Consider the following 24,793-nt stretch of genomic DNA (forward strand, 5'->3'; position numbering starts at 1 on the left):
AAACATGTAACTAATCATCATTCTCATCTCTGGCATGGGTTCAGGTCACGTAGTGTACCCTGTCTGAGATTTGCGTGATGACAGACCCGTTCTTTTTCATGATGAAGGGTATATAGAAGGCGGAATCAATTTAACAGAAATATATATTGAGTTCCTGAATTTGCACCAACGAAAAAGAGAGCCGAAATTTTTTGTATAGATGTATAAGGTCCAAGCTCAATCATCAAATGTTAGATAGACCTCAGTAGCCCGTGTGTAGGTAGAATTAGATATCAGTTCCATAGTCAAGGCTCGCGTTTGTTGTTTGTTCTGACGTTGGCGGTTCTCGCGAGAGCTGGACCACGTGACCAACGGCCCGCCAAGGCTTCTTGTTATGACGACAAAAGCTTGGCTGGAGCTGTGAAACAAACATCAAGATCTCAACGACGCCTTCACGAACACGATGAATGCCAGCGGATAGTTCTTTGCTAGTCGTTTGCTAGCCCTGTCCTCCATTAGTGTTATGTAAACAGCCTCGTCTGTTGATTCCTGCAATATGGGTCTACTCCAGTCCACCCTCATATGGATCGTGTATGCTGTCGTGGTTGTAGTGCTAATCGCGATAGCTTCGATATTTGTCTACGTTTACCAAGCTCCGAGAGAGCGCTCAGGATTCGTCTCAGCGATATGCATTCTCACCGTGTCGGCTCTCCTAGCCACGGTGTTACTTCTGCCAGTTGACATTGCCTTGATATCATCCACCAATTCGCGGAAATTGGGCCAGAGGAAGGACTGGGCGACGCCAGATACTGTCGCCAGTATTGTACATTCTCTCACGATTGTGTATTACTCCCTCTACTCACTTGATACCATTCTCTGCCTTCTGGTCATTCCGTTCACGTATTTCTGGTACGAGGAATATGATGAGCTCGTCGAACACCAGGACTGGCATGCCTTCGGAAAGAGGTTCTGGGGCGCCTTTCGATATACGGCTGCGTTCCTTATAGTGACGATCATTCTCTTCCTGGTTGGGTTTTTCGTGCCGGTTGCCAGGAATAAGGGTGGAGCCGGGCTTGACCTTGACTATTTCAAACATCTTCTCACAGAAAATAGTACGTGATGCTTAGAGTTCTTTTCCGCGGCAGTATCATATATTTTATTGACACACATGCTAATTCTGACATTCTTTGTGCTATTTTTCAGATGGTGAAAGAGCTCTGACTTTTGCTCTGGGCCTGCTGACAATGATCGGTATCGTTGTTTACGTATTCTATACATCGATTGGGCTTGCACTCTTCCCCGTCTCGTTTATTAAATCCGCCCCCTCCGTTTCCAGCCCATCACTGTATGCCACAACAGCATCTAGGTTAGAGGGGAATATCGAGCGTCAGCGCCAGCTTGAAGGCCGCTGCGGTGGCAACCTCGACCACTTGTCATCGAAGGACAGGCGGGAGCTTGACTCCCTTGTGCGTGAGGAACGATCGTTACGACGCCGGCAACGTTTGGCAGAGTCAAATGCAGGTGATGGAAGGGGCTATCTCGTGAAAATATGGCACAAAATAGAAGCCGTATTCCGCCCAATCAAGCTTCTCGGTGGCCTATTGTTACTGCTGCTTTCCATCGTGATATGGATTTCCATGCTCCTTACTGGAATCGACAAAGCAACAAACTCCATTTGCAAGCACAAGTGTGGCTATATTCTCGCGAAAGTTAATGTATTCAACCCTATCAACTGGGCGCTTCTACAGTCTGCGAAGGTTTTCCCTATTGACTACGTCCTCTTTACGATATTGGTGCTACACTTCTTCAGCAGCGCTGTTGTTGGAATTGCCACTGTCGGCATAAGATTCCTATGGGTTAGAATATTCGGCATCAGGAAAGGACATACAACGCCCCAGGCTCTGCTACTCGCCACCGTGATGCTTGCTCTAATCATCCTAGCCCTTAACTTCTCGATATCTATGATGGTGGCTCCACAGTATGCGACATATGGACCACAAACGTTCTGTGATATTCCCTCTGGAGCCGGAGAAAGTGCAATAAGTTGTGAAAATCGGCCTCAAGATGTTAAGCCTTGTTCGGAACTTACAGAAAACCACTCGGCCAAGGACGTTTGCACACCCAGTGTCGTTAGCGTCTTCTTAAATCGAATTACGCTGAACTTCCCATTTTTCGGTCTGGTGAACTTCTGGGCACAATTTGTTTTCCTAGGTAAGGGATATCCTGCTTAGTTTACGGAGAAATTACTAATCTTCTGCTTATATAGGGTTTTCCCTTATTGTTTTTATCACCACGCTCTTCCGAACTCCCAGACTCGACGAGCAGCAGCTGGATGAAGACGCCGAGGAAGCCGAGGAAGAAGGATTGTTAGCTTCCACCGGTAGGAGGTTCGGGGCTACCTGGGAAGATATTATGGGCCGAGCAGGCACTCCACATCCATCCTCCGCCAGTAGACGTACCCGCGATGATGGCTATCACGATGATCGTTGAGATCCCTGTAAAAATTGCAGCCTTGCTTTATGAAATACTTCAAATTAGGTCAATAGGGTATGGTGGCAAGGGAAAGGGGTAATGGGGGGGAAACTGGAGGGGAAATGGGGGGACAGGAGATGGAGAAATATTAGTATTATTACACATCGGGCTCTGGGGGCCAGTCATAACTAATAGGGCAGCATCATCTTCATAATCCCAGGGAATTTGTCATAAATATACATTAAATCCACAGATCCTTCCTCAAATCATTAATGGCGTTTGTTGGTAGCAATACTAACAAAGGTTACTCCGTTCGAAGAAGTGCTAGAGCACTCTCAAAGGCCTTAACAACATTCGCATCTATACCTCGTGTTAGTAATGATAGCGTTGCATAGTGGTGGGAGTTTTCATACAGTGTGTCTTCTTTTCCTCTAGGGTCTCTTCTGACTTTTGGACATGATCCATTCGGGTTTTAAACCTTGTTTATCCAAGGTTAGTTTACTGCAGCTTCGTGGCAGGAAAGTAGGAGATCTATAACAAACCTCTTGTATGCCCGGTCCTCATCACGGAAGGTAGTAGTTTGTGACCAAGCCATAAACACCTATGCAGCAAGCAAAAGAGTAGGTTAAAATTCAAATTCTGACATGGAGACGTTGATGGCCAGAGGTGAAACGAACTTCAAGGAGATCGGCGGTCTCTTTTTGCAGGTTATTTTCCGCCTTGGACCGTTCGTCCATTTCTTCTATGAATCGCTGCTGGAGCTGTTCCCAGGTGCAGCCTTCTAGTTCATGGGCTAGGTTGGAGAATTCATGTTGGACGTCTTTGGGCTTGGGGGCCGGCATGGGTGATTTCTTTCGCTCGATTCGAGACTCAGTCCTGGATTCTGCCCTAGGCTCTACTCTAGGTTCTGCTCTAGATTCTACCCTGAATTCTACCCTGGACTCTGCAATGGGCGTTTCAATGGGCTCTGTGCTGGATGCTGCCCTGGGTATTACCCTGGATTCTGCCCTAGATTCCACTCTAGGCTCGGCTATGAGCCTGAGTATAGGTGAATCGAATGGCTCTTCCCTTTCTTTTGGGGTCCTATCTATCCTCTGGCTTCTTGGGTAAATGGGAGAGTCCATAAGAGGAGAGTCCGGGTCGAGAGAAGAGCCGGGGACAGGAGTAACACTTCGCTCTTCCGTCTCCGTATCGGAGTTCATCGCGGTAGGGTAAACCGAGCCTACTGGCTGTCTTTCAAATAGAACAAGTGGTCAATCGACTGCTATCAAGTAGTAGTCTGTCGTTCTATTGTCGTTCAAGTTGATATATCCAGATAGAGTGCAAACACGGCAAACTTCGACCATTTCGGCAACCGTCGCCTGCCTGGATCAGGTGACATCATCGCAGGTCATGCATCGATTCGTCGAGCTATCACGGAGGCAACAAATGACAATTTCTTCCTTCAAGTTTGCCCTGAGATCCCGGCTTGTATTATGATGAGATACTTCCAGGGAATACGCTAACTAGAGAACTATTTCTTCCGGCTCTAAGTCATGACCCAATACATATTCAGTGGCCCTTCAACGCTGCTCCTTGGTGTTCGGCGAATAGATACGACCGGCTTGGATTGGAGAGACCGTGGCCCTACAACGAAGCTGCTGAGAATAACCTGACATGGCCTGCCACGTATGCTCCCAACCGCCTAACCCATGGCTAGGGTTTTACTGCCCAACATGCGCTCGTAACCAGCTATACGGCCTCCGCTTCGAACATGCGGGAGTTCTGTTGGAGAAGGATACGGCTGGTGCGCAAATCGAAGAATTGATAACGAAAAATACACAAGAAAACGCCGATATATTGAGTGGTGACGGCTTGCGGTTATCTGACGAAGCCAAACAGGCTGAACCCGAGCCTGAACCCTCGAGGTTATTGTTCCAGACCAAACGTACCGCTATTGCGCAGTCGGCTGGGAGAACAGAGGATATATTATCCCATATCTCTACTTTGGAAAAGGAAATCGAAGATGGGAAGAAGGAGATTGCTCGAAGACGAGCTGCCCTTGCCCAACGGCGGTCTGATGCCGAGTCGGCTAACTACGAGGTGTCTAGTCGGCGGGCTACGTCGCTAGGAACTGTTCAAAGCAGTATCAAGGCTACGGAGAAGCAATGGAATAACCTCCACGTCAAGGCTGTGGAGTCTCGGGTATTTTTATGTCGTGAAGCGGCAACATTGTTTGGCTTGCGTCAAAGAACGAGGCGGAGAAAAGGCGACCTGACAAACTCCTTTGCTATCGGAGGCATCAGCATCGTTGATCTTCGACATATGAATAGTGAGTAACTGCGGTGTCCTAACCCTTTCTTCATCCAAGTATACAAATCTGACATTTCCGGCGTGAATGTAGATGTTAGCCCCGCGCAAATAACCACGTCTTTAAGTCATATCTCCCGAATGCTCGTCCTGGTGTCGCATTATCTAGCTCTTAGGCTACCTGCAGAGATCGTAGTACCTCACCGCGGACACCCCTTACCCGCCATATTCACTCCATCAGCATCCTACATGCCACGCCGCCATGACTCTTCACCCAACCTATCCCCATCGCATTCAATTTCCGGCCATTCACTCATCCCACGCAGCGCGGAGGCCAACGCAGGGCCCCGCCCTAGACCGCTCTTCATTGACCGCTCCCTCCCAAAGCTTGCCAAGGAGGATCCCACCAGCTATGCGCTGTTTATCGAAGGAGTGTCCCTCTTAGCATGGGACATATCATGGCTATGCAGAACACAGGGCCTTCATCTGGGCTCAGAGTCGTGGGAAGATGTATGTGACATTGGGAGAAATCTATGGCAACTTCTCGTAGCCCCGCCGGCATTCCTTAAAGCATTGTCGAACCGCGAAAATCAACAGAGTCCAAGCCCTTCCCGCGGACAAGACAAAGATCTTCCAGAAAACGGCAATGGCGATATTATTACCAATACGAACGCCAGCGCCAACGCCAGTGCCAACGCCAGTGCCAACGCCAACGCCAACACCAACGCGAATCCGCGGAACAACCTACGACGTTCACGATCCCTTCCTATCCTCGGCCACTATTCGCATGGATCTGCACATTCGTTCCTTGGTTCCGTGGAGGGAGTGGAATTTATGAAAACATGGAAGCTACCGTCTCCCGTCAAGATTGCGGATAAGCTAAAATCCACCTTACTCGGCGAAATGGCCAACGCAGAGTGGGAATTACTTGAGGAAGAAGAATGGGAGGAAGGAGGTGCTAAGCGGATAAGTGATGAGAGTCCCGAACGAGGAGGCATGGTGCTGCTCAAGTGATGACTGAAAATATACTGTACTGTACTGATGAACGAAGCAAGCCAGGAGTTGCTTCAATATTATTTGCCCACGCAGCGTGGTGCCAGCAGACGTGTTCCTGTTTTTTGATGGGCGAATTAGATCTTCCATGAATCATCGTAATATCGTTACTCGTTTCCGTATGTATATACACGTAAACCGCGAAATTAGGCAGCCCAGGGCTGATTTTTTCTTCCACATCCTCCCCATATTCATCGCATCTGGGATGTGGGTCGATCTTTGTGTCGTGGAGCCTCACGATCCACGCCGAAATTCTCGCAATCGGTCCGACGCCCCCGTTCAAAAACTTAGATAGAACTATGGCTTGGCGGATTAACGATATTGTCTGGGAGATGTGAAAGAATCGGTCTCTGCACTGTTATGAAATTATAAATTATATAGCAAAGTTAACCACAGGGCTACCTTTAACTTTTCCCTTACCGGTTGTTCTATCTCCGATTGACTACCATCTGCTGGTAAACGTTGACAGATCGGGGACCCTCATCGTCTGTTCGCCAGGAGGAAGACTCGGCGCCGATTCATGTCGTACCACGCCGATGTGTATGGGGTCAAGAGGGAAAGTCTCGCCCAACCAGACGCCGATGACCTTGTCCACTACCACCTGTTGAATAATGATACCACTCTGCGGAAGAGAAGGCATCCATTGCCCGTCGATGTCAAACTGTACGCGTTAGTGCGGCCAACACATTATCCCTCAGGGAAAAAGGTCAAAAGCATACCTGGATAAAAGGATGTTGTTGGCCCTGGCTCAACCGACAGACAGAAACCTTCATGCGCGTTGGGGGCCGTTCTGGAAACTGGACAGTATACCCTCTGTGGTTTTCGGTATCATTCACGTATATTTCCGTGATTCCAAGACGAACCAGGTTAACGTAGAAAGTGATAGACTTTGCCTGTTCAAAGGATATGTATCTTGCTTGAGCGAAGTAGGTTGATGGATTAGTATGCTTGGAAGGCCGTGAGCCTACTCTCAGACTAGAGTCGATCCACGAGTTTCCGGGTGGCTTTGCCGCTGCGTCGAAGTACGGTTCGACGCCACCGCGATTTGTAGCGAGTATGGCTCGGCATTTCATCGACTATATGAGAGGTTAGTGGGTTAATGGGTGGTGGTATAAACGTGGAATCAAATGTTATACATCACTGATGACCCGCAGCTTGTGGAGGTCCGCGTCTCTAACCCGCGATATCTCCTTGCCAAATGGACGGGTGGAGTGGTTGAAGATCCAGTTGGGCCGACCATTGCTCTCGTCGAGTGCCATGTCCACAACGCCGATGCCATCTGTCTTGATGGCCAGATACCTGCTTTCTCCAAATTCATAGTCCCTATACAATTGTCGAGTATCACCGCTGGCAGGGTCGGATACACAGCAGATATACGACCGGCCTCCAAGGTCGATAAGATGTATCCGCATGATGGTCCCCGGTATCTCTACGATAGCAATATCGAACCTGGTGTCCGGGATGGTCAGTGGCTCGATATGCGGCTTTGCAAGCTGACCGGCCAACCTGACGAGAAACTCAAGTCGGCCAACGTCATATCCGGATATCATGTTCCTGATCTCAACCGGCAGTCTGGCGAGGTCGACATCTCCAGACTGTCCCTTTTCCAGCTCACTCCGAGGGTAATAAAATGCGCCATTCTCACTCTCCAGCCCCGTGGAGTCGCATAGGAACGTCGGTTCTATGACGTCTAGTAGGCGACGGAGCTTCCCTTCCGGCAGACGTTGCACGAAGCCAAGACATCTCCTGTGCATCAGTACTCCTCGGCGGCTATATTCCACTTCCTCGAAGCGAAGGGTATGGAACAAGATGCCCTGCACGAACACCAGGCCTTCTTTGCACTGGGGTGCCTCCTCCAGCCAGGGGAAGTAGACATCGTACAGGGGGAAGACTCGGTAGAAGGCAGGCTGTGTGATATCGACGTCTTGCTGGCAGAGAGGACAGGTGAGGTAAAAGTACGGAGACCGACGTAGGCTCGCCATGGTATAGGTCTTCAGGTATGTCTGTATAAAGGTCTCTCGCCGTAGATGTTGGTGATGTCTGACATCGCGAGAGCTTTCCCGTTGTAGTAGTCACATGACGGGCAGTGCAGTTCTGTACATAAGAACTTACCTTCTTTTCTCTATAAATACTCTATACTCTTCTACTCCGTACTCTGTGTTCTTCTACATCATGGCAGACGAGATCCAAACTTCGTGCGATGTCATAGCCGCCGTTCGACTTCCACGATCAGCCTCAAGACCGTACTCCGTAGATCCGATACACGAACTCGTAAGCACTCCGAGTTTCATGCCGGGGTGATCAGGCCTGGCCAACCGAGAGGATCCATCCCTCCACACTCCATCGCGAGACTTCTCTGGTTGAGAGAACTCCAGGGCATCCATGGGCCAGCGGTTACTCCGTAGCTCCCTGCCGAACCATGGACGAGACGCAGCCACGACCGTTGACCTCTTCTCCCTTCTCCGTCGTCGTCCACCCAACATCACCAGTGTAGCCGCCGACTTAATATAGCACGGCTGAGCCTGAAACCGCATCCTCCCTGGCCTCGTCGACTCCTTTTTATGCGTATGCGCCTTGTCTGTATGTTTGGGGTAAGGTATGGTATGGCCGTGCCTCATACCGCCCTGATACGCGCCAAGCTTTGTCCCTGTCAGAAAAACCTTGTTCCTGGCACTAAGGCCGCTTTAAGGATAGAGCGGCCACGCAAAGTCTTTGTCCCAGGGCCAATCAGCGGCCGTCCCTGGCTTGCCATGCCGCTTTACTCCGGACGTTCATCCTTACGAGCATCTTATTCTTTATTCTTATTCTTTTATTATTATAATAATTACTATTATTGTTATTATCATTGTTATTGTTAGTGTTAGTATTTATTCTTTATCATTCTTGATTATTCTTATGTTGTCTACCCCTATTACCTGTGGCTATGTGGCGAGGCGGGGCAGCGGGGCGGGCAGTTATCCCTGTACGGTAACCGGTATGTCAGTGGTAATACCGTAAGTTAATTTCCTCCTTTTCGGGTTCCGCGCCCAACAGGGAAGTATTTCTATCTTGCTCCTCCGTTTCTTCCTCTCTTCTTTCTTCCCTTTCCCCCTGGACAGTAACAACTTCGACCTCACGTTCATTAAATTCCTGTTTCAAGGCTGTTGTCTATACAACTCCTTATCCACTCCTTCAAGACACTGTCTCTCTTCGCTCTTTAGCTGCCCCTTTCTGCTCACTCATATCTACGTAAGTCGTCGCATCCCAGCTCGCATCACAGCATCACAGCATCTCAGCATCACGACCATCTCATCAAGATCACGATATCAAGATCATCACTTCAGGATCATCAGGCTAACAGGAACAGCACGATGCAATACTCTCTTGTCCTCGGAGCTGCGCTCGCAGTCGCCATCCCAACCGTCACTGCGGGATGCGCCAACGATGGCGGCAACTGGTACTGTGACCCAGTCGACTCTATCAAGTACACCAACTTCGACTTCTCCGGCTCCTACAACATGATCACCAACATGGACGACGGCTCCATGTCCTGCGGCTCCTCGCCAAAGCAGTACAGCGGTCCTCTCGCTCCCCTTGACGAGGAGGTGAGTTTCTCCATGATAGAAGGCAGAGGACAAAACTGATGGAAGACAGGTCTCCCTCCACTTCCGTGGTCCCATGAACCTCCACAAGCTCGCCGTCTACAACCTTGGCTCCGACAAGCCAAAGCGCGACCTCAAGCCCACCATCCACGAGCGTCGTCACGGCCACTCTCACCAGAGATTCCACGAGAAGCGTGCCGTTGGAGATGTTGTTACCGCCACCATTGACGGCAAGGTCGTCACGTGGGCCAACAACTACGGCGGTGGTGCTGCTCCCACCCCTGCTCCAGGTGCTCCAGCCTCTGGACCACATGTCAAGAGCTATGGCGCCCCCAAGGACAACAAGAAGCCTAAGCCATCCAGCTCTGCTCCCGTCAATGTTGGACCAGGCCAGTGGGGCCGTGTTGCCTACTACGATGCCGATGCTGGTGAGGCTGATGGTATCACCTTCTTGAACAACGAGGGTGCCTGGGCCGAGGGTGTCATTCAGGGATTCGGCTGTGCTCTCTCCTACGCTGCTGAGAACCTCTTCGGAATGGGTACCTCCCCATCCGTCCCCAAGGACAAGATGATTCCTGATGGCAAGGAAATCGTCATCATGACCGACAAGAAGTGTGAGGGTAACAGCTGCGGTTACTCCCGCCCTGGTGCCGTTGCCTACCGTAAGTGCACCATCCCATATTATTATAAAATAAAGTCTCCATGTATAAAGAGTAAAGACTAACAGCGATTATAGACGGTTTCGATGGTGCCAACAAGATCTTCCTCGCCCAGCTCGACATGCCTCTCACCGGTGCCAAGGCCGAGTCCATCTACAGCCCCGTCGACATGCCTGCTTTCTGGATCCTCAACGCTCAAATTCCCCGTGTTTCCCAATACCCAATGAACAAGGACTGCTCCTGCTGGGCCTCCGGATGCGGTGAATTCGACGTCCTCGAAGTCCTCGCCCCAGGTGACAAGCGCTGCAAGTCTACCCTCCACGGAAACGTCTCCGGTGGATCCAGCTACTACTTCGAGCGCCCAGAGAAGACCGTCACCGCCGCCGTTGTCTTCAACGCTGCCTCCAGCTCCCTCCACGTCAAGATCCTCAAGGACATGAAGGACTTCCCCACCACTCTCGATGCCGATCTCGTCAAGGAGATGTGCGCTGACGCAGAGAGGAGCAACACCTTCCCTCTCGGCTCTTAGATAGCAGCCATACAGGGCCATCCCTTATAAATGCCATGGTCGTTTTGTCGCTTGCCTTTTTTTACTTTCTTACTTTGTACTTGATATCCGAGCTCGTTGAATTGCAAATACACCCTTTTACTCTTTCTAGAAGGATACCTTCTCCTCCGATATATACATATATCTCTCACCATGGCGTTAAAAGAATCGGGCTCCCTGGCGATATTTGACGTCTTTAACCTCTTTACTTCATTTTAAATTCATGATATGATTTTTTACCTTTTTCCCCCTTTTCACCTCTTCATGTTCTTTAAGGAGGATAAGCGGAATCCGGATAGCTGGCTGACGAAACCCCTTTCTTTGTCTTTTGTTTGCATTTTTATCTACTCTTCCAATGATCAGATTGTGTCTTATATAAACTTGCATCTCTGTAACTTGTACACTAGATATATATTCTATCATCGAGTAGATTATTCTTTCAAACGCAGGGGCTGCGTGTAAGTATGTATCTTGGCGGAATAGATTAATATATCCCTGCTACTAACCCAAGACATGGCCTCGCTCCTTTTTAACCGCCAACAACGTCCAGGCCAGATCATTGCATGATATCCAACTATTTTATCATCTTTCCTGACTTCCGCGCTCATCCAGGAGTACCAGTGGTTCTCTTTCACCTTAATCCGTGACATCCCGTGACTTCCAGGAAACTTGACACACGACACCGGTCAGACATAAAACCAACAATACACCATCCGCGACATTCAGATTACTTTCACTTGAGTCGTCTATATCAATTGGGAGATATCGGATACAGACTCCTGCTCTTCCGATACTATACCGTGCTCCTTGCTCAGCTGTTGCTGTTTGCGCAATCAGTCCAAATTATTTGCGACGAGCCACGAGCTATCGACCGAAGAACCCCTTTACATCTCCTCAGAAAGACGCGGACGGCGACGGCAAGAAAAGCGATATACAAAGCTAGATAAGCGAGAGCAACTGTTATAGTACTGCTTTATCGTTCGCCGGGTTATGGATACACGGACACTCGCATGAGACGGATGGTTACATGCTGAATTGATCATTGCACGGAGAACTGCAGGCAGGCAGACAGGGTACACGCTTAGACTGTTGGTCAAAGAAGGGAGCTATTAATAACCGGCGATGGCAGAAGGTTTGTCTATCTTCCGCTCAGTTCTCCTATCTTCACATTGCTGACGTGCGGTTCGATTCATTAGACGGTCCCGCTGCTCCAGGGCTGGATGCTGTACCGATCGATAAGTTGAAGGAGGAATTCCTTCGACGAACATGCGGATCCAAAATTGCAGGAAACACGTATAACACACCGATTCACGTCTTTGCCTTGTTCCTCATATTAGGTCTTAGCACATTTGGTACGTGAATGACTGCCCCATCTATCTATGGCTATGCCTAGTACTAACGTCCGAACCAGCATGTTCATTTCCTATAATAGCCCGCCGATTCCCTCGCCTACCCATACCGCGTCGATTCCTCTTCTTATCTCGCCATTTTGGAACAGGCGTGCTGATAGCCACCGCCTTCGTACATCTCCTGCCTACCGCATTCATATCTCTAACAAGCCCATGTCTACCGCGATTTTGGAACAAAGGATACCCGGCGTTCGCGGGATTGGTCGCCATGGTCGCCGTCATGATGGTTGTATGTATAGAAATGTTCTTTGCTATGAAGGGGGCGGGCCACGTTCATGGGTCGGAGTACGATACTCTTATAGACAAGCTAGGTCATGAACACGGCTACGATGAGCATGCTGGCCATGTTCATGCAAACGGCGGAGAACTGGAGCGAGGCACATCGCTACCGTTGGGGAAATTACGGCGAAATCCGCACCCAGCGAATGGGTTAATGATAAGCCCTTCGACGGAGAATCTGGTAGAGGGAGCGAGTCCGCTCATACCACAGGGCGGAGGGGGCAACCACCGCAGAGAAGACGCAGACGCCAGTCAGTTAAGTGATGACGAAGATTTAGATCTGGATCTTGAAGAACTCGACCCACAACCTGAGGATAATGCATCTGATATATTGCACCCAACTCGACGACGAGGTCATGGCCATGGCCACCACGATACCGCATCACACCACCACGACACCAACATAAGCCAGCAAACCGCCCAAAAACAGCTGCTGCAGTGTCTACTTCTCGAAGCCGGCATTCTATTCCACAGTATATTCATCGGTATGGCTCTCTCCGTGGCCTCAGGAGCAAACTTCCTCGTGCTTCTAGTCGCCATATCGTTCCATCAGACTTTTGAAGGCTTTGCCCTCGGTGCGCGTATAGCAGCCCTAATACCAGCCTTATTCCCACCGTCATCGCCTAAACCCTGGCTTATGGCGTTGGCGTATGGAGCCACTACGCCCATCGGCCAGGCTATCGGGTTGGGTGTACACAATTTGTACGACCCAGCGAGCACTACGGGACTACTCATGGTTGGCTTAACAAACGCATTCAGCAGCGGACTTTTATTGTTTGCGGGATTAGTGGAGTTGTTAGCTGAAGACTTCTTGAGTGATAGGAGTTACGACATTTTGCAAGGAAGAAATAGGCTTGAAGCCTGCCTTGCTGTTGCTGCTGGTGCGTTACTGATGGCATTAGTAGGGGCCTTTGCATAGGCCACATATTTCTGGATCGCTCTATTTTAATCATTTTACTCCCTTTATTTTCTGGAATATAGTGTATTTCTATCCATGTTCAAACTACCATATATATCTTTCTTGGAGCTAATTTCCCGAAATCATTTGTTAATCAAGATAGAAACCCGGCTTTTAAAGGTCATTAACATCATCCATTGGTCCGCTTAACAACATTCAGTAATAGCGAATGTCCGACGGGAAATATCTACTGCAAGGATTCAATGACCATAGCACTAGCACCGCCACCACCGTTGCAGATACCCACGCATCCAAGCTTTCCCTTCTTTTCACGCAACACACCCAAAAGAGTGGTCAGGATACGCGCACCGCTTGCTCCAAGTGGGTGTCCCAACGCCACAGCGCCGCCGTGAATGTTAACCTTGTCCTCGGAAAGGTTGAGAATCTTCATGTTCGCCAACGCAACGACACTGAATGCCTCGTTAATCTCAAAGGCGTCAATAGCACTTTGCTCAACGCCAGCGTGCTTAAGAGCCTTGGGGATAGCGAGGGATGGGGCGGTGGTGAATTTGCTGGGTGCCTTGGCTGCGTCACCCCATCCGAGGATCTTGGCCAGGGGCTTGAGGTTTAGCTCTTTCAATTTAGCTTCGGAGACGAGGACGAGAGCAGCTGCACCGTCGTTGAGAGGAGAGGAGTTGGGAGCTGTGATTGTTCCACCGTTGGGGATGAAGGCGGGCTTAATGGCTCGGAGCTTATCAGGGTTGAGCTAGATTTCTTGTTAGCATTGCACGTATTCGGCAACAAGGGCGTGCTGGGTCGGGTTATGTATTACATTCTTGGGCTCCTCGTCCTTGTCAACAACCACACCAGGCTTGCCGCGGAAACCTGGAATCTCAATTGGTGCAATCTCCGCGCTGAGAGCACCCGAGTTCTGTGCAGCTTGGGCACGCTGGTATGTGCGGATGGCATATTCGTCCTGCTGCTCACGGCTGAATCCGTGGTCCTGGGCACACTCTTCTCCCTGTAGACCCATAAGCTCCTTCTTTCCGTAGGCGTCCGATAGACCGTCCTTCATAATACCGTCCGTGAGGGATTGGTGACCATATTTAGCACCAGTGCGCATGTTGGGGAGGTAATGGGGGGTATTCGACATAGACTCTGCTCCGCCCGCAACAATGATATCGGCGTTACCAGTCATGATGGTTTGAGCACCTAAGATAACGGCCTTAAGACCAGAGGCGCACACCTTGTTTATGGTGGTGCAGATGGTAGATTCAGAGAGCCCAGCGCCCAATGCGCATTGTCTGGCGGGGTTTTGGCCAACACTATCAACGGGTTCGGAGATGTTAGCCAGGGTCACTACATAGGGGAAGGATATATTACTTTGCGGAGAGAACGTTGCCGAAGAAGACTTCCTCTACATCCTCTGGCTTTATTCCCTGGGTCCGTTCGACGGCAGCTATATATCCTAATTAGCATTGGGCGATACCTAGTCGTTAGGCAGCAAGTTATATACCCTTTATCGCGTGAGCTCCTAACTGAGGGGCAGTGAGAGTCGATAGGGAGCTGTATATCCACCAAGTCAGTAAAGGTATCATATATATTCCATTCTCTAGCATTAGAAGTGCATGTTAGGTGTATAAGGGCAATTGCTTACCCAAGGAACGAGCCCACTGGGGTTCGAGCTGCGGATACAATGTAAACTGGTGGGCGAGTAGACATGGTGGGGGAGCTTGATAAGCTTGGAGATGGTTTAATTGATGGTAAGGAGTAGAATTAAATTAAAAGAGCTGAACTGATTGCAAGATGAATATATCAAGCACCGAGCAAGGAGGAGAGAGAGAGTTGAAGTAGAAGGGGGACGCAGTGGGAGCTTTTATGATTTGTTGAGCAAGCATATCGGGGCGTTGGATCTTAGCCCGCCCGATGGATGAGGGAGCGCTATCGGAGGCTACTTTTCTTTTTTTGTTCTACAGATCCTGCAGACATATGGAGCAAGCGTTACCATTATTACCTATATATATACACTGCCATATATCAATCCATATGAAGTTCTATATATCCATCTTTTGGCTGCTTTTCAAGTTGTTCATGAACCCAATTTGGGGATAAAAAGGTAGGTCATGTGATATGGTGATATTATGTAATACAGTGTTTACAGTGTTTGCATTAGTTTGTTCAGCTTAGTCATTGTTTCGGGATATTCATTAATACGGACTCCGATACTAGCTCATACCATATACTGCACAATGATTGGCCAGCTGACAAGAATACGGTATTATACTTGGTCATATGCTGACTAAACGGTAAATTACTAGATTAGGAAATGGATTTGCTTAGTCACTGTAAAAAAGTCACCAGACCTGCATCTCTTGTGACACTGATCATGTGCAAGCTTAGTCACCACAAAATGTTTGGAAGCCATCAACACTCACGCATTCACTAGATAAGGCTATGGATACTGACAAGATCATAGCGAGGTGTATACATCAATGGGGTATTATACACTGATCACAATACAAAATTCTCCCTATATATATTCCGCAGGTATACCATAATCTGGTTCTCGCTCCGCATCCGCAACTTGAGGCGGTCCCCCATTTGGCCAGCTGACTTGCATCTGGCGCATACACGGAGCAAAGGTATCAATGATGCTAGCCCCCTTCAGCCATTGGACGGACCATAGCCTAATCAGCTTATCCATAGGCAAGAGCTCCAGGATTTCTGGAGAATCTGAAAGTGCTCGGCGTAAATTGTCTGTCCCATAAGTAGAGGTGCTGGTCTGGACGTCCCACCAGAATGCGGCACGGTCACGGTCTCGTTCTTCCATTGATGGCAAAAACACAGTCATACCTGCCGACTTGAACTTTGTAACCGAATCAATCCAGTCCTCGTAGGGAATAGGTCGTAGTGGAAAGGGGCAGTTTTGACTTAGCATGTCAAACGTCGCCGGAATGTCAATCACCGCATTCTGGTCTGGCTGAACAACGTTGTATGCCTGGCCCAAATTGTCGTTGGAAGCAGAGATCGTCAGAAGACATGAAACCACATAGTCAACTGGAATAAACTGATTCCGTTGTTTGGGTACAAGAGGATAGCTGCCGACCTGGATGCAACTCGTCATCATTCGGTGGACGGCATCGTGCTTGTTGCCGATACCGCTAACACTATGGCCTAAAACCACGCCGATGTGATAGATAGAAATAGGAACTCCGTTTGACATAGCGTCCCATAAGATTGTTTCCGCAATAGCCTTGCTTTGTGTGTATCCAATCTGGGCTTGAGTATCATTGAGATCCACCACAGTCGGCCTTTCATCCTCTCGGACACATCGTTCACCAGTAAATGCGTCCAAGCCATATGCGGCAATAGTCGAGCTATAATGGAAACTCACAGACCTTCTGTTGTTTGCGAACCGGAGCATGTTGTATGTCCCAAGAACATTGGTCTCGCGTTGGGCTGAATAAGGCTCCAGGTAGTTCAAACGCGCACCTAAATGGAAGACAACACTTGCCCATTCTGAGAGGGCATCGAAGTGTTTCTGTTCAAGTCCTAGGGTCGGGCTGGTCAGATCCCCTGGAACAATTAGTACTTTCTCGCCAAGTTCTCGTCGTATCCCATATTTTTTAAGAGCTTCTCTGATGCGCGCTCTTCCGGTAGATTCATCTCCTGCTCGAACGAGACAAGCAACGGCCTTGACGTATGGCTGGTCAAGAAGCGATGCAAGCAGGAACGCGCCCACAAAACCTGTGGCTCCACTCATGAATACTCGACCTTCGGTCTCATGGTGCCAATCAACTGTTGGCCCTGGATGTGGTTGTACCTTGCTTCCTAACGTCCTATCGGCCTCCCAAGTCTTATGCTCGGTCGAGGCATCCGAGGGTGCGTCACTCTCTTCTTGGGTGTCTTCCACGGGTTGTGATTGGTACTTGGCCCGTAGGGCATTCAGGGTAGTCCTGGTGAGGCCTCCGACAGTCTGTGCATTCGAAATCTCAATCAACGGGACATCAAGTGCTAGATTCCGACGGAACCAACTTCTGATCTCAATTGTCATTAGGGAGTCGATGGCCATATTATCAATCTCAGTTATGTCCGCATCTTCATCATGACCCACGCGTGAACCAATTAATAATCTTAGCTCTTTCGATATTCTGTCTGCAGTTTCTTGTGTGTCTAGGATGCCTGGGTCTTTCTTAACCTCCTCGATTAATTCCCTGAGGTCTTCTCCAGTAAGAACATCGACGATTTTGTCCAGCGTGCTTAGATTTTTGTAGACCATAAATCGGGCATCCGACCACCACAATGGTTGGCCATTCAATGTTCCTAGTCCGACGACGAGTTGTCCTGAGCCTGAGCCTTTTGACTTTGCGACTGCTATATGCAAGGCATCAAGGAGATTGCCTTCCTCCAGTTCTTCTATCACATTTGCAAGTTTCGGGTTCACAAGCTTGATATTCTGGCTAACGTAGCCGATATCGCGCATGAGCCCTATATTGATTGTCCAGGCAGGTAGATTCATGGATCGGCGGTAAGAAACAAAGTTGTCCAGGAAGGTATTTGCTGCGGTATAGTTGGCTTGACCTGTGTTGCCTCCGAGGGCAGCCACCGAACTAAAAAGAAGGAAAAAGTCAAGAGGGATATCCTTGAAGACGTTGTGTAAGTTCCATGTTCCCTCCACCTTAGGAGCAAGTGTGGTGTTCCAGTTATCATATGTCATCTTCTCAAATGCTTGGTCCTGTAAAGCTACGAATTAGTTTCTTACATAAGGAAATGTGTTTATAAGGCATTACTTACCCTCAAAACCATCGCCATGTGAATAACACCGAGAATTGGCCTCGAACAAACAGTGGCTGCTCGCTTCACATCGTCTAAGTTCACTACACTCCCCACGACCATGGTAGCCGTACAGTTCTGAACGGCTAGTTCGTCTAGGAAGTTTTTGTCCGAATCAGATTCTCCGGCTGACCGGGACAAGAAAATGAAGTGTCGGGCCCCCTTTTCAATCATCCATGTTGTGATAGCACGACCAAGCCCGCCAAGTCCGCCAACCAGTAGATAAGCACCATCGGAAGATAGGCGAAGGGTTTGACGGCTCTTGGTAAGAGGTAGTTGTGTCGGGTCATCAGGCATTTTTATCAGAATTTTGCCCATATGTCTACCAGTCTGCATATGCTTGAATGCTTGAACAACCTCAGCGGCTTCAAAAACCGTTATCGGTCGAATAGGCAGGATCTTGCCTTGTTTATAAAATTCGATAACCTCAAGGAATAGCCTATGTGCTGTTAGTGAATGCTCCCTTCCGTATCCTGAATATAACATACTTCCGAACAGCTTCTTCATTTGACTCACTGAGCTGAGCCAAGTCAACTCCGAAATATGATCTGTTGCATAAAAATCCGTCCATGTTCAATAGAGAGTGGCCCATGAGATCTCGCTTCCCTAGCTCGATCATTCGACCAAGCTCCGCAACGCATTTCCACGAGGCATGTAGAAGTTCTCCGGATAAAGAGTTTAAAACAAGATCAACCCCCCTACCGTTTGTTTGTCGCATAATACCGGGGAGGAACGAGGTGCTTCGTGAATCGAATATATGAGTTTCAGGGATTTGGTAGTTATCTATCAGATAATTCCGTTTCTGTTCGTTGCCAACAGTGACGTAGATCTAGTATGGTTAGCGATACCTTCATTTTGATGGAGGGCTGCCCATAGTTACCTCAGCGCCGATAGATCGACAGAGCTGGATGGCTGCTAAACCAACACCACCGCAAGCGGAATGGATTAACACCGACTGTTTAATTTTCCGCCATTAGCTAAAAACGATGAAACTCAGTGGTACAAATGAATATCGGCTTTACCTGGTCTTTTCGAACGTTTCCGAGGTGTACTAGAGAATGTATCACCGTAGCATATACGGTTGACATTGTAGAGGCATCTTCCAAAGACAGTTCCTCGGGGATTGGAACACAGCGATGAGCTGGAACTATTTTATACGTACGAAGGATTCCCGAACCCCCGACAAGCACCTTCTGCCCAAGATGCAAGTTTGTGACCCCCGGTCCAATTTTGGAGATGACTCCTGCGCCCTCAATTCCAAGTTGGCTTTTATCGCCCATGGCCCCCAGTGATATCATGATATCCTGATATTTCTGTCAGCATTTCCAATTAACTAAACATAAGAGTACATACCTTAAAATTCAACCCAATATACTTTATATCCACTCCAATTTCATTCTCCTCGGGCATTGGTTCCTCTCTTTCAACCCATGACATCGAATCTAGGAGACCGTATGTCCCAATATCCAAGGCCCTCACTAAAGTTGGTGTATTGGTTGAAGTAATTTCCTCTTCCAGCGGTGTCCAGTAGAATCTACCAACGTGAACTATACCACCTTGGAGGACAAACTCATACTCTGGATCAACACGGCTTTTCTCCCGGAGACGCTGGATCTTCTCCAATACGTCGCAAAGGGAGTTAGCTGCGGCTGTATCGAATGTATCCACCTCCAAGGTCGAAAAATCCATATGCAGCTCCGATCTAAGCGTTCGGGCTAGACCCAGGATCAAACTGTATCGAGGATCTGCGCATTTAATCTGGGCCCCTTGTGTTACCCATAAAACCCTACCGACACCCACAGCTGACATGCAGCTTTGAAACTTGTAGTAGTTATCTTCAGAGATATTGTTGAAAAAGGGGCCGTCCAAGTCTAGTAAGGATACGATGACTTGGTCGGCTGGCAACTGGTCCAGCGTACACCAGTTTACCACGTAGCCCTTCTTGACGAGCAGAGCTTCCAAAACATGAGCCCAACTATGGATCTGGATCTCGGCATGGTGAAGAAGATACAGTTGTCCTTTAACTGGATCAATATCCACACACCGTGATATCATAGTTGCGTTAGTCTGATGTGGTTTTTCACAATCATATCTCATCACTTCAACCCCCGTAAAACCGCTCTCTCGAAGTTCTTTGTCCCATCTTTCAGGAGTGACATATGGCATGTCACGTCGACCATCGGCTTCTCCCAGCCACCAGCCTGGGAGGACACCCTAATTTCAACAGTTATGTTAACGATAGTCTCATAATCAGCAGGGAGCTACATACCATTACAAAATCGACACTCGGTAAGGCTACCACGTTATTTGTTAGTTAGGCAGTAAAAGTAAAGGTTGGTTAGGGATAAAACCTACTAGGGCAAAGCTCCTCCAGCAGGAGACGACCCCCTGGAGTGAGGAGGGCTCGCACGTTTCTCAGAGTCGCTTTGAGAACTGGCGTTGCATGAAGGACCTAATATACAAAAGTTAGTGGTGCCTATTAAGATTTTCTTGTAATTCACTTACATTTGAAGCGACGATCAAGTCAAAGCTTTCTGCGGCGAAGCCCTGTTCCACCGGATCTCGGGTAATATCAAGTATTGAGTACTCAATCTCTTCAAAATCTTTGAATCTTTCCTTTGCAGATGGCAGCATACCAGAGGATATGTCAGTAAATATGTATTTGGAATACATACGTGTACCTCCTGCGAGAGTTAAACCTCTTAATACCCTAGCAGTAGCTGACCCTACTCCGGCACCTATCTCCAGCACTCTTAGTGCTGGATTTGAATGACCAAGTAAGGACAAAAATTTGGGCCAATCAGTCGATATAGATTTACTTTCATATATTCCCTTCAACCCGTCATTCTCCATGAGAATTTCTAGTGCGCTAACCTCCCCTTTGATAATGTTGGAAATGTTGTCAAGAAGGCGCTGAGAGGCATCAATCAAAGCCATATCACCTGGTGACTTCGTCTCCAACTCCTGTCTTAAAGACTTCATAATTGCCAAACGATCCTCTGACGGAGCAGTTGCCCATTGTGGGCCTTCAGGAACATGTTCATCCAATCCATTTTTCATCTTATCTGAGTAGGATTGGATCCTAGCCTTATATTTATTCAGGTGTGGGTGTTCTGATGTTGAAGATCCTATTCGAGTTGAACATTCGATAATGGATATGCAGAAAAATTTTCTGATTAGGTCCCGAATGTAGGTCTCTGCTGGAATAGGGGGTAGCAACTCCAATGCTGGGAAGAAATCTATGTCCGGTTTCCATTCACATCGAGACACCAAACGTGAGTTTGAAGCGTTTGCGTTCTCGTCATCAACGGTAAAAAATTGAGCACCTTCCATCGATAGGACAGTTGTATCTCCAGACACCATGGCCACATTGCCACTTGCAGTACTGCTAGAATTATGGATGCCTCTAGCCTTCACGCACATAGATGGACCCCCTTTGCCAATGTAGAGTTTTTCGATTGATAACGGAATGCTTAGCCTGGTCATTTGACGAGATATACCGTGAGTAAATGCCACGCTAAAAAGTTGCAAACACTGGTCAATCGCAGTAGGGTGAAGACTATAGTTGCTATCGTGTAACTCCTCGTCATCGTTTATAATCGCAGTGGCCTGATGGGAAACGGGATCTGCTGTGATATCTTCCAATCCTCTAAATCGAGGGCCGTAGTCCAAACCCCGCTTATTCAATGCAGCATACCAGTAGTCTGCCTGTATTTGTCTAGCGAAAGGCTCAAGGCATGGAGTGGATTCGCATTCTTCTGCGTCGCCTGATCTCACCTGGCCAGTACAGTGCTTTTTCCAAACGCCGTCAGTGCAGGAACTGATAGTGAAATCGTACCACTTGGAATCGGCGCTATCCGTTAGTCGAACTGGCCGCAGGGAAGTGATAATTTCCAGGACCAAAGAATCTTGTAATATAAGGGCCGTCTTCATGAACAGGTTTCTAATTGAGTATTCGTCGGAGCCAGTAACCTGGCGAATAGCTTCTCCAACCAGGGCGATATAACCAGCGCATGGAAAGACAATTTCTTTATTCAGCCTATGATCCCAAATCCAAGGAATGTGTTCCACACGTAATAAGTTCCTCCATGTAGGCTCCAAATCACTTGATTCAAGGACACGCGAACCTAAGATCTCATGATGGGGATGTTGGCGATGCCTCCAACGCTGGGAGATTCGACTCTCTTCCCAATATCTCTGGCTGTGCTGCCATGCGTATGTTGGAAGGTTCGTTACCACTTTTCCTGGGCCGTTAATCGCCAAAAATCGAATAGAGCTGCCATTTATGTGCGCTCTCCCAGCGGCAGTCAGTAGATTTGTGACCTGATCTTCACCTCGAATAAGAGTGGGAATGTAAACAGCGTCAAGCTTAGGTGTATGGCTTTCTAATATTTGTCGGATGGGCCCAGAAAGAGCTGAGTGAGGACCAATCTCCAAGAATGTAGCGCTTCCTTCATTCTCACTGAAATATTTTTCGACGGCAGTGGAAAATAGGACGGGTGACACCAAATTTTCAACCCAATATGCAGAATCCAGCTGAGATGGCTTCACGACAGTCTTACCCGTTACACTGGAATAAAGTGGGACCATAGTACTGTTGAAAGTTATATAGGGCCGTATTAGTTCATTGTACGGCTTGGCCAAGGTCTGCATATGATCTATCGAGGTGTTAGTTTGCGCAAATCCATGTTAAAACAGTATAAGCAAAGTGTTCCAACACGGGCATTTCAACTTACGAGAGTGATATGCAATTTCTACGCGGAGTCGCCTGCAAAAGGTATCTTCCTCGGTGGATTGGATCCGATCAAGGATCTCGTCAAGCTTGTCCTTATCCCCAGAGAGCGTTACACTTCGGGGACTATTCTCGCAGGCAACAACCACACCCTGCATTAAATAACCCTTGGCTTTCTCTGGAGTAATGCCAACGGCAGCCATACCACCGTGCGGTTTCATCTCATCCTTGGTAATTGATTTTGCTAGCTGTCCGCGATAATAGGAAATGATAATGGCTGACTCCATGGTAATAGCGCCCGCAGCGTACGCAGCCGCGATCTCTCCGCTCGAATGGCCAATTACTCCGGCAGGAAGAATGCCCCATTGGCTCAGTAGATTCGTCACGCCAATTTGTACAGCAGTGCAGAGAGTTTGCGCAAATTCAGGCCCATCAACTCTGGTAGGGCTGCCAGGATTCAAAAGCTCCTCTAAGTAAAATGAGATTAATATGTGAACACACCACTCGGGGAGGCTCCATACCTTCTAGACTCCAGTCAGGGCGATGCACCAGTGTCTGCAACGCTCTGTCCATAACCCTAATGTCGTCACGGAAGCTATCAAATGCAGACAGTAGCTGTTTGCCCATACCTGGCCATTGCGCTCCTTGGCCGGTGAAGACAAATACCATGTTCTGGGACTTGGTAGATTGGGAGGTCTCGAAGTTTGCAGTGTCAATATTACCATCGTGCTTGAGGAGTGCAAACGCCCTGTGTTTCAAATGCTGTCTCCTAACACCCAAGGTAAAGCATATGTCGTCGGATAATTCTGGTCGCTTTTTTATATAGGTCCTCATGTTCCCGATCTGTTGTTGGAGTGAGTTTGATGAGTTTGCTGATAGAACGAGCAGCCGTGGTCCATCGTGTCTCGTTGATGTATGGTCATGACCGTTCTTCGTGGGCAAAAATGAGGAAGCGGATTCCAAGATTGCCTCGTCAAATCAGCAAGTGTTTAGACCAAATAAAACTTGGAACTTGTATCCTTACATGTACATTTGTTCCGCCAATTCCAAAACAGTTGACGCTAACTCGCTCGCTCCGATCCTGTGGCCAAGAAGTTGGTTCCACAGGCACTCGGAGCCCAGCACTTTCGAATGGTACTAAAATGAAGGCCCGTTAACATTCACTTTCCCTGACAATGCATTCAGATATTTACATGCCTTTCGGATTGGGACGGTTGAAATGGATGTTTGGCGGTATTATTTTATTTTCAAGGGCCAACGCCGCCTTGATAATGCCCGTTATCCCTGAGGCGCCTTCCGAGTGCCCTATATTGGGTTTTACCTAATTCGAGTAAGCCAAGAGGACCAATAAAATATGTAGGTCTTTCATGCTGTTGTTAATCAACTCACCGCCCCGATATAAACTCCCCCTCGTTCTCCAAAAAGGTTGGCAACCGCTGATAGCTCCGTGGTATCACCCATAACAGTTCCAGTACCGTGACATTCAAAAAAGGCAGTTTTGGAGATGTCATGAATCTTTGCCTGGCTGTAGGCCTGCCGTATGAGCAGTTCTTGAGTTTCTGCTCCAGGTGTTGTAATATTAGGCGTCCTCCCATCACAGTTCGTAGTGGTCGAGCGAATAACCGCACGAATAGGATCACCGTCTCTTACTGCATCTTCGAGCCTCTTAATATAAACCGCATTGATAGCCTCACCTCTCCCGTAGCCATCAGCTTCGGCGTCGAAAGATTTGCAGATCCCACTTGGTGAGAGTACCATGTTATCGGACATAGTCGTCGTCATCGTAGGAGCCAAAATAAGACTAGTCCCGGCGACAATGGCACCAGAACACTCTCTAGAGTATAGAGACTGGCATGCCTCATGCAAAGCAACCATAGAAGACGAACAAGCTGTCCGAAATGTGACACTTAAAGGAGTCAGCCAAAGGAACTTCGCGTGGACTTTAGAATCAATCCTTACCTAGGACCCTTTAGGTCATACTCGTAAGAGATGCGATTTGAAAGCGCAAAATCTCCTGTGCCAAGTGCTCGGATTCTATCAACATCTTGGGTATCTTTACATG

General features: G+C 48.4%; 7 protein-coding genes across 7 annotated transcripts; 4 read left to right on the top strand and 3 right to left on the bottom strand.

Annotated features, from left to right (window-relative positions):
- Positions 1-535: 535 nt before the first annotated feature.
- GIQ15_04787 (uncharacterized protein) lies at positions 536-2,469 on the top strand (the record flags this gene model as incomplete). The annotated part of the gene is made up of 3 exons (XM_033552204.1): positions 536-1,091; positions 1,183-2,190; positions 2,246-2,469. The coding sequence occupies 3 exons, from the start codon at positions 536-538 to the stop codon at positions 2,467-2,469; spliced, it is 1,788 nt and encodes a 595-aa protein (XP_033405934.1).
- Positions 2,470-2,755: 286 nt separating this feature from the next.
- GIQ15_04788 (uncharacterized protein) lies at positions 2,756-3,293 on the bottom strand (the record flags this gene model as incomplete). Its single annotated transcript, XM_033552205.1, has 4 exons — positions 2,756-2,811; positions 2,865-2,929; positions 2,994-3,052; positions 3,129-3,293. 4 exons carry the CDS (start codon positions 3,291-3,293, stop codon positions 2,756-2,758), a joined length of 345 nt encoding a protein of 114 aa, XP_033405935.1.
- Positions 3,294-4,107: 814 nt separating this feature from the next.
- GIQ15_04789 (uncharacterized protein) lies at positions 4,108-5,754 on the top strand (the record flags this gene model as incomplete). The annotated part of the gene is made up of 2 exons (XM_033552206.1): positions 4,108-4,762; positions 4,835-5,754. The coding sequence occupies 2 exons, from the start codon at positions 4,108-4,110 to the stop codon at positions 5,752-5,754; spliced, it is 1,575 nt and encodes a 524-aa protein (XP_033405936.1).
- Positions 5,755-6,235: 481 nt separating this feature from the next.
- GIQ15_04790 (uncharacterized protein) lies at positions 6,236-7,775 on the bottom strand (the record flags this gene model as incomplete). The annotated part of the gene is made up of 3 exons (XM_033552207.1): positions 6,236-6,454; positions 6,513-6,869; positions 6,930-7,775. 3 exons carry the CDS (start codon positions 7,773-7,775, stop codon positions 6,236-6,238), a joined length of 1,422 nt encoding a protein of 473 aa, XP_033405937.1.
- Positions 7,776-9,143: 1,368 nt separating this feature from the next.
- On the top strand, positions 9,144-10,562 carry GIQ15_04791 (uncharacterized protein; the record flags this gene model as incomplete). Its single annotated transcript, XM_033552208.1, has 3 exons — positions 9,144-9,377; positions 9,427-10,036; positions 10,111-10,562. 3 exons carry the CDS (start codon positions 9,144-9,146, stop codon positions 10,560-10,562), a joined length of 1,296 nt encoding a protein of 431 aa, XP_033405938.1.
- A 1,635-nt stretch (positions 10,563-12,197) lies between these two features.
- Positions 12,198-13,187, top strand: GIQ15_04792 (zinc-regulated transporter 1; the record flags this gene model as incomplete). Its single annotated transcript, XM_033552209.1, has 1 exon — positions 12,198-13,187. One exon carries the CDS (start codon positions 12,198-12,200, stop codon positions 13,185-13,187), a length of 990 nt encoding a protein of 329 aa, XP_033405939.1.
- Positions 13,188-13,413: 226 nt separating this feature from the next.
- GIQ15_04793 (uncharacterized protein) lies at positions 13,414-14,888 on the bottom strand (the record flags this gene model as incomplete). The annotated part of the gene is made up of 5 exons (XM_033552210.1): positions 13,414-13,932; positions 13,999-14,491; positions 14,550-14,625; positions 14,683-14,732; positions 14,824-14,888. 5 exons carry the CDS (start codon positions 14,886-14,888, stop codon positions 13,414-13,416), a joined length of 1,203 nt encoding a protein of 400 aa, XP_033405940.1.
- Positions 14,889-24,793: the final 9,905 nt, after the last annotated feature.

This window comes from Arthroderma uncinatum, assembly GCF_011692745.1.
Source record: "Arthroderma uncinatum strain CBS 119779 chromosome Unknown scaffold3, whole genome shotgun sequence".
Lineage (NCBI taxonomy): Eukaryota > Fungi > Ascomycota > Eurotiomycetes > Onygenales > Arthrodermataceae > Arthroderma > Arthroderma uncinatum.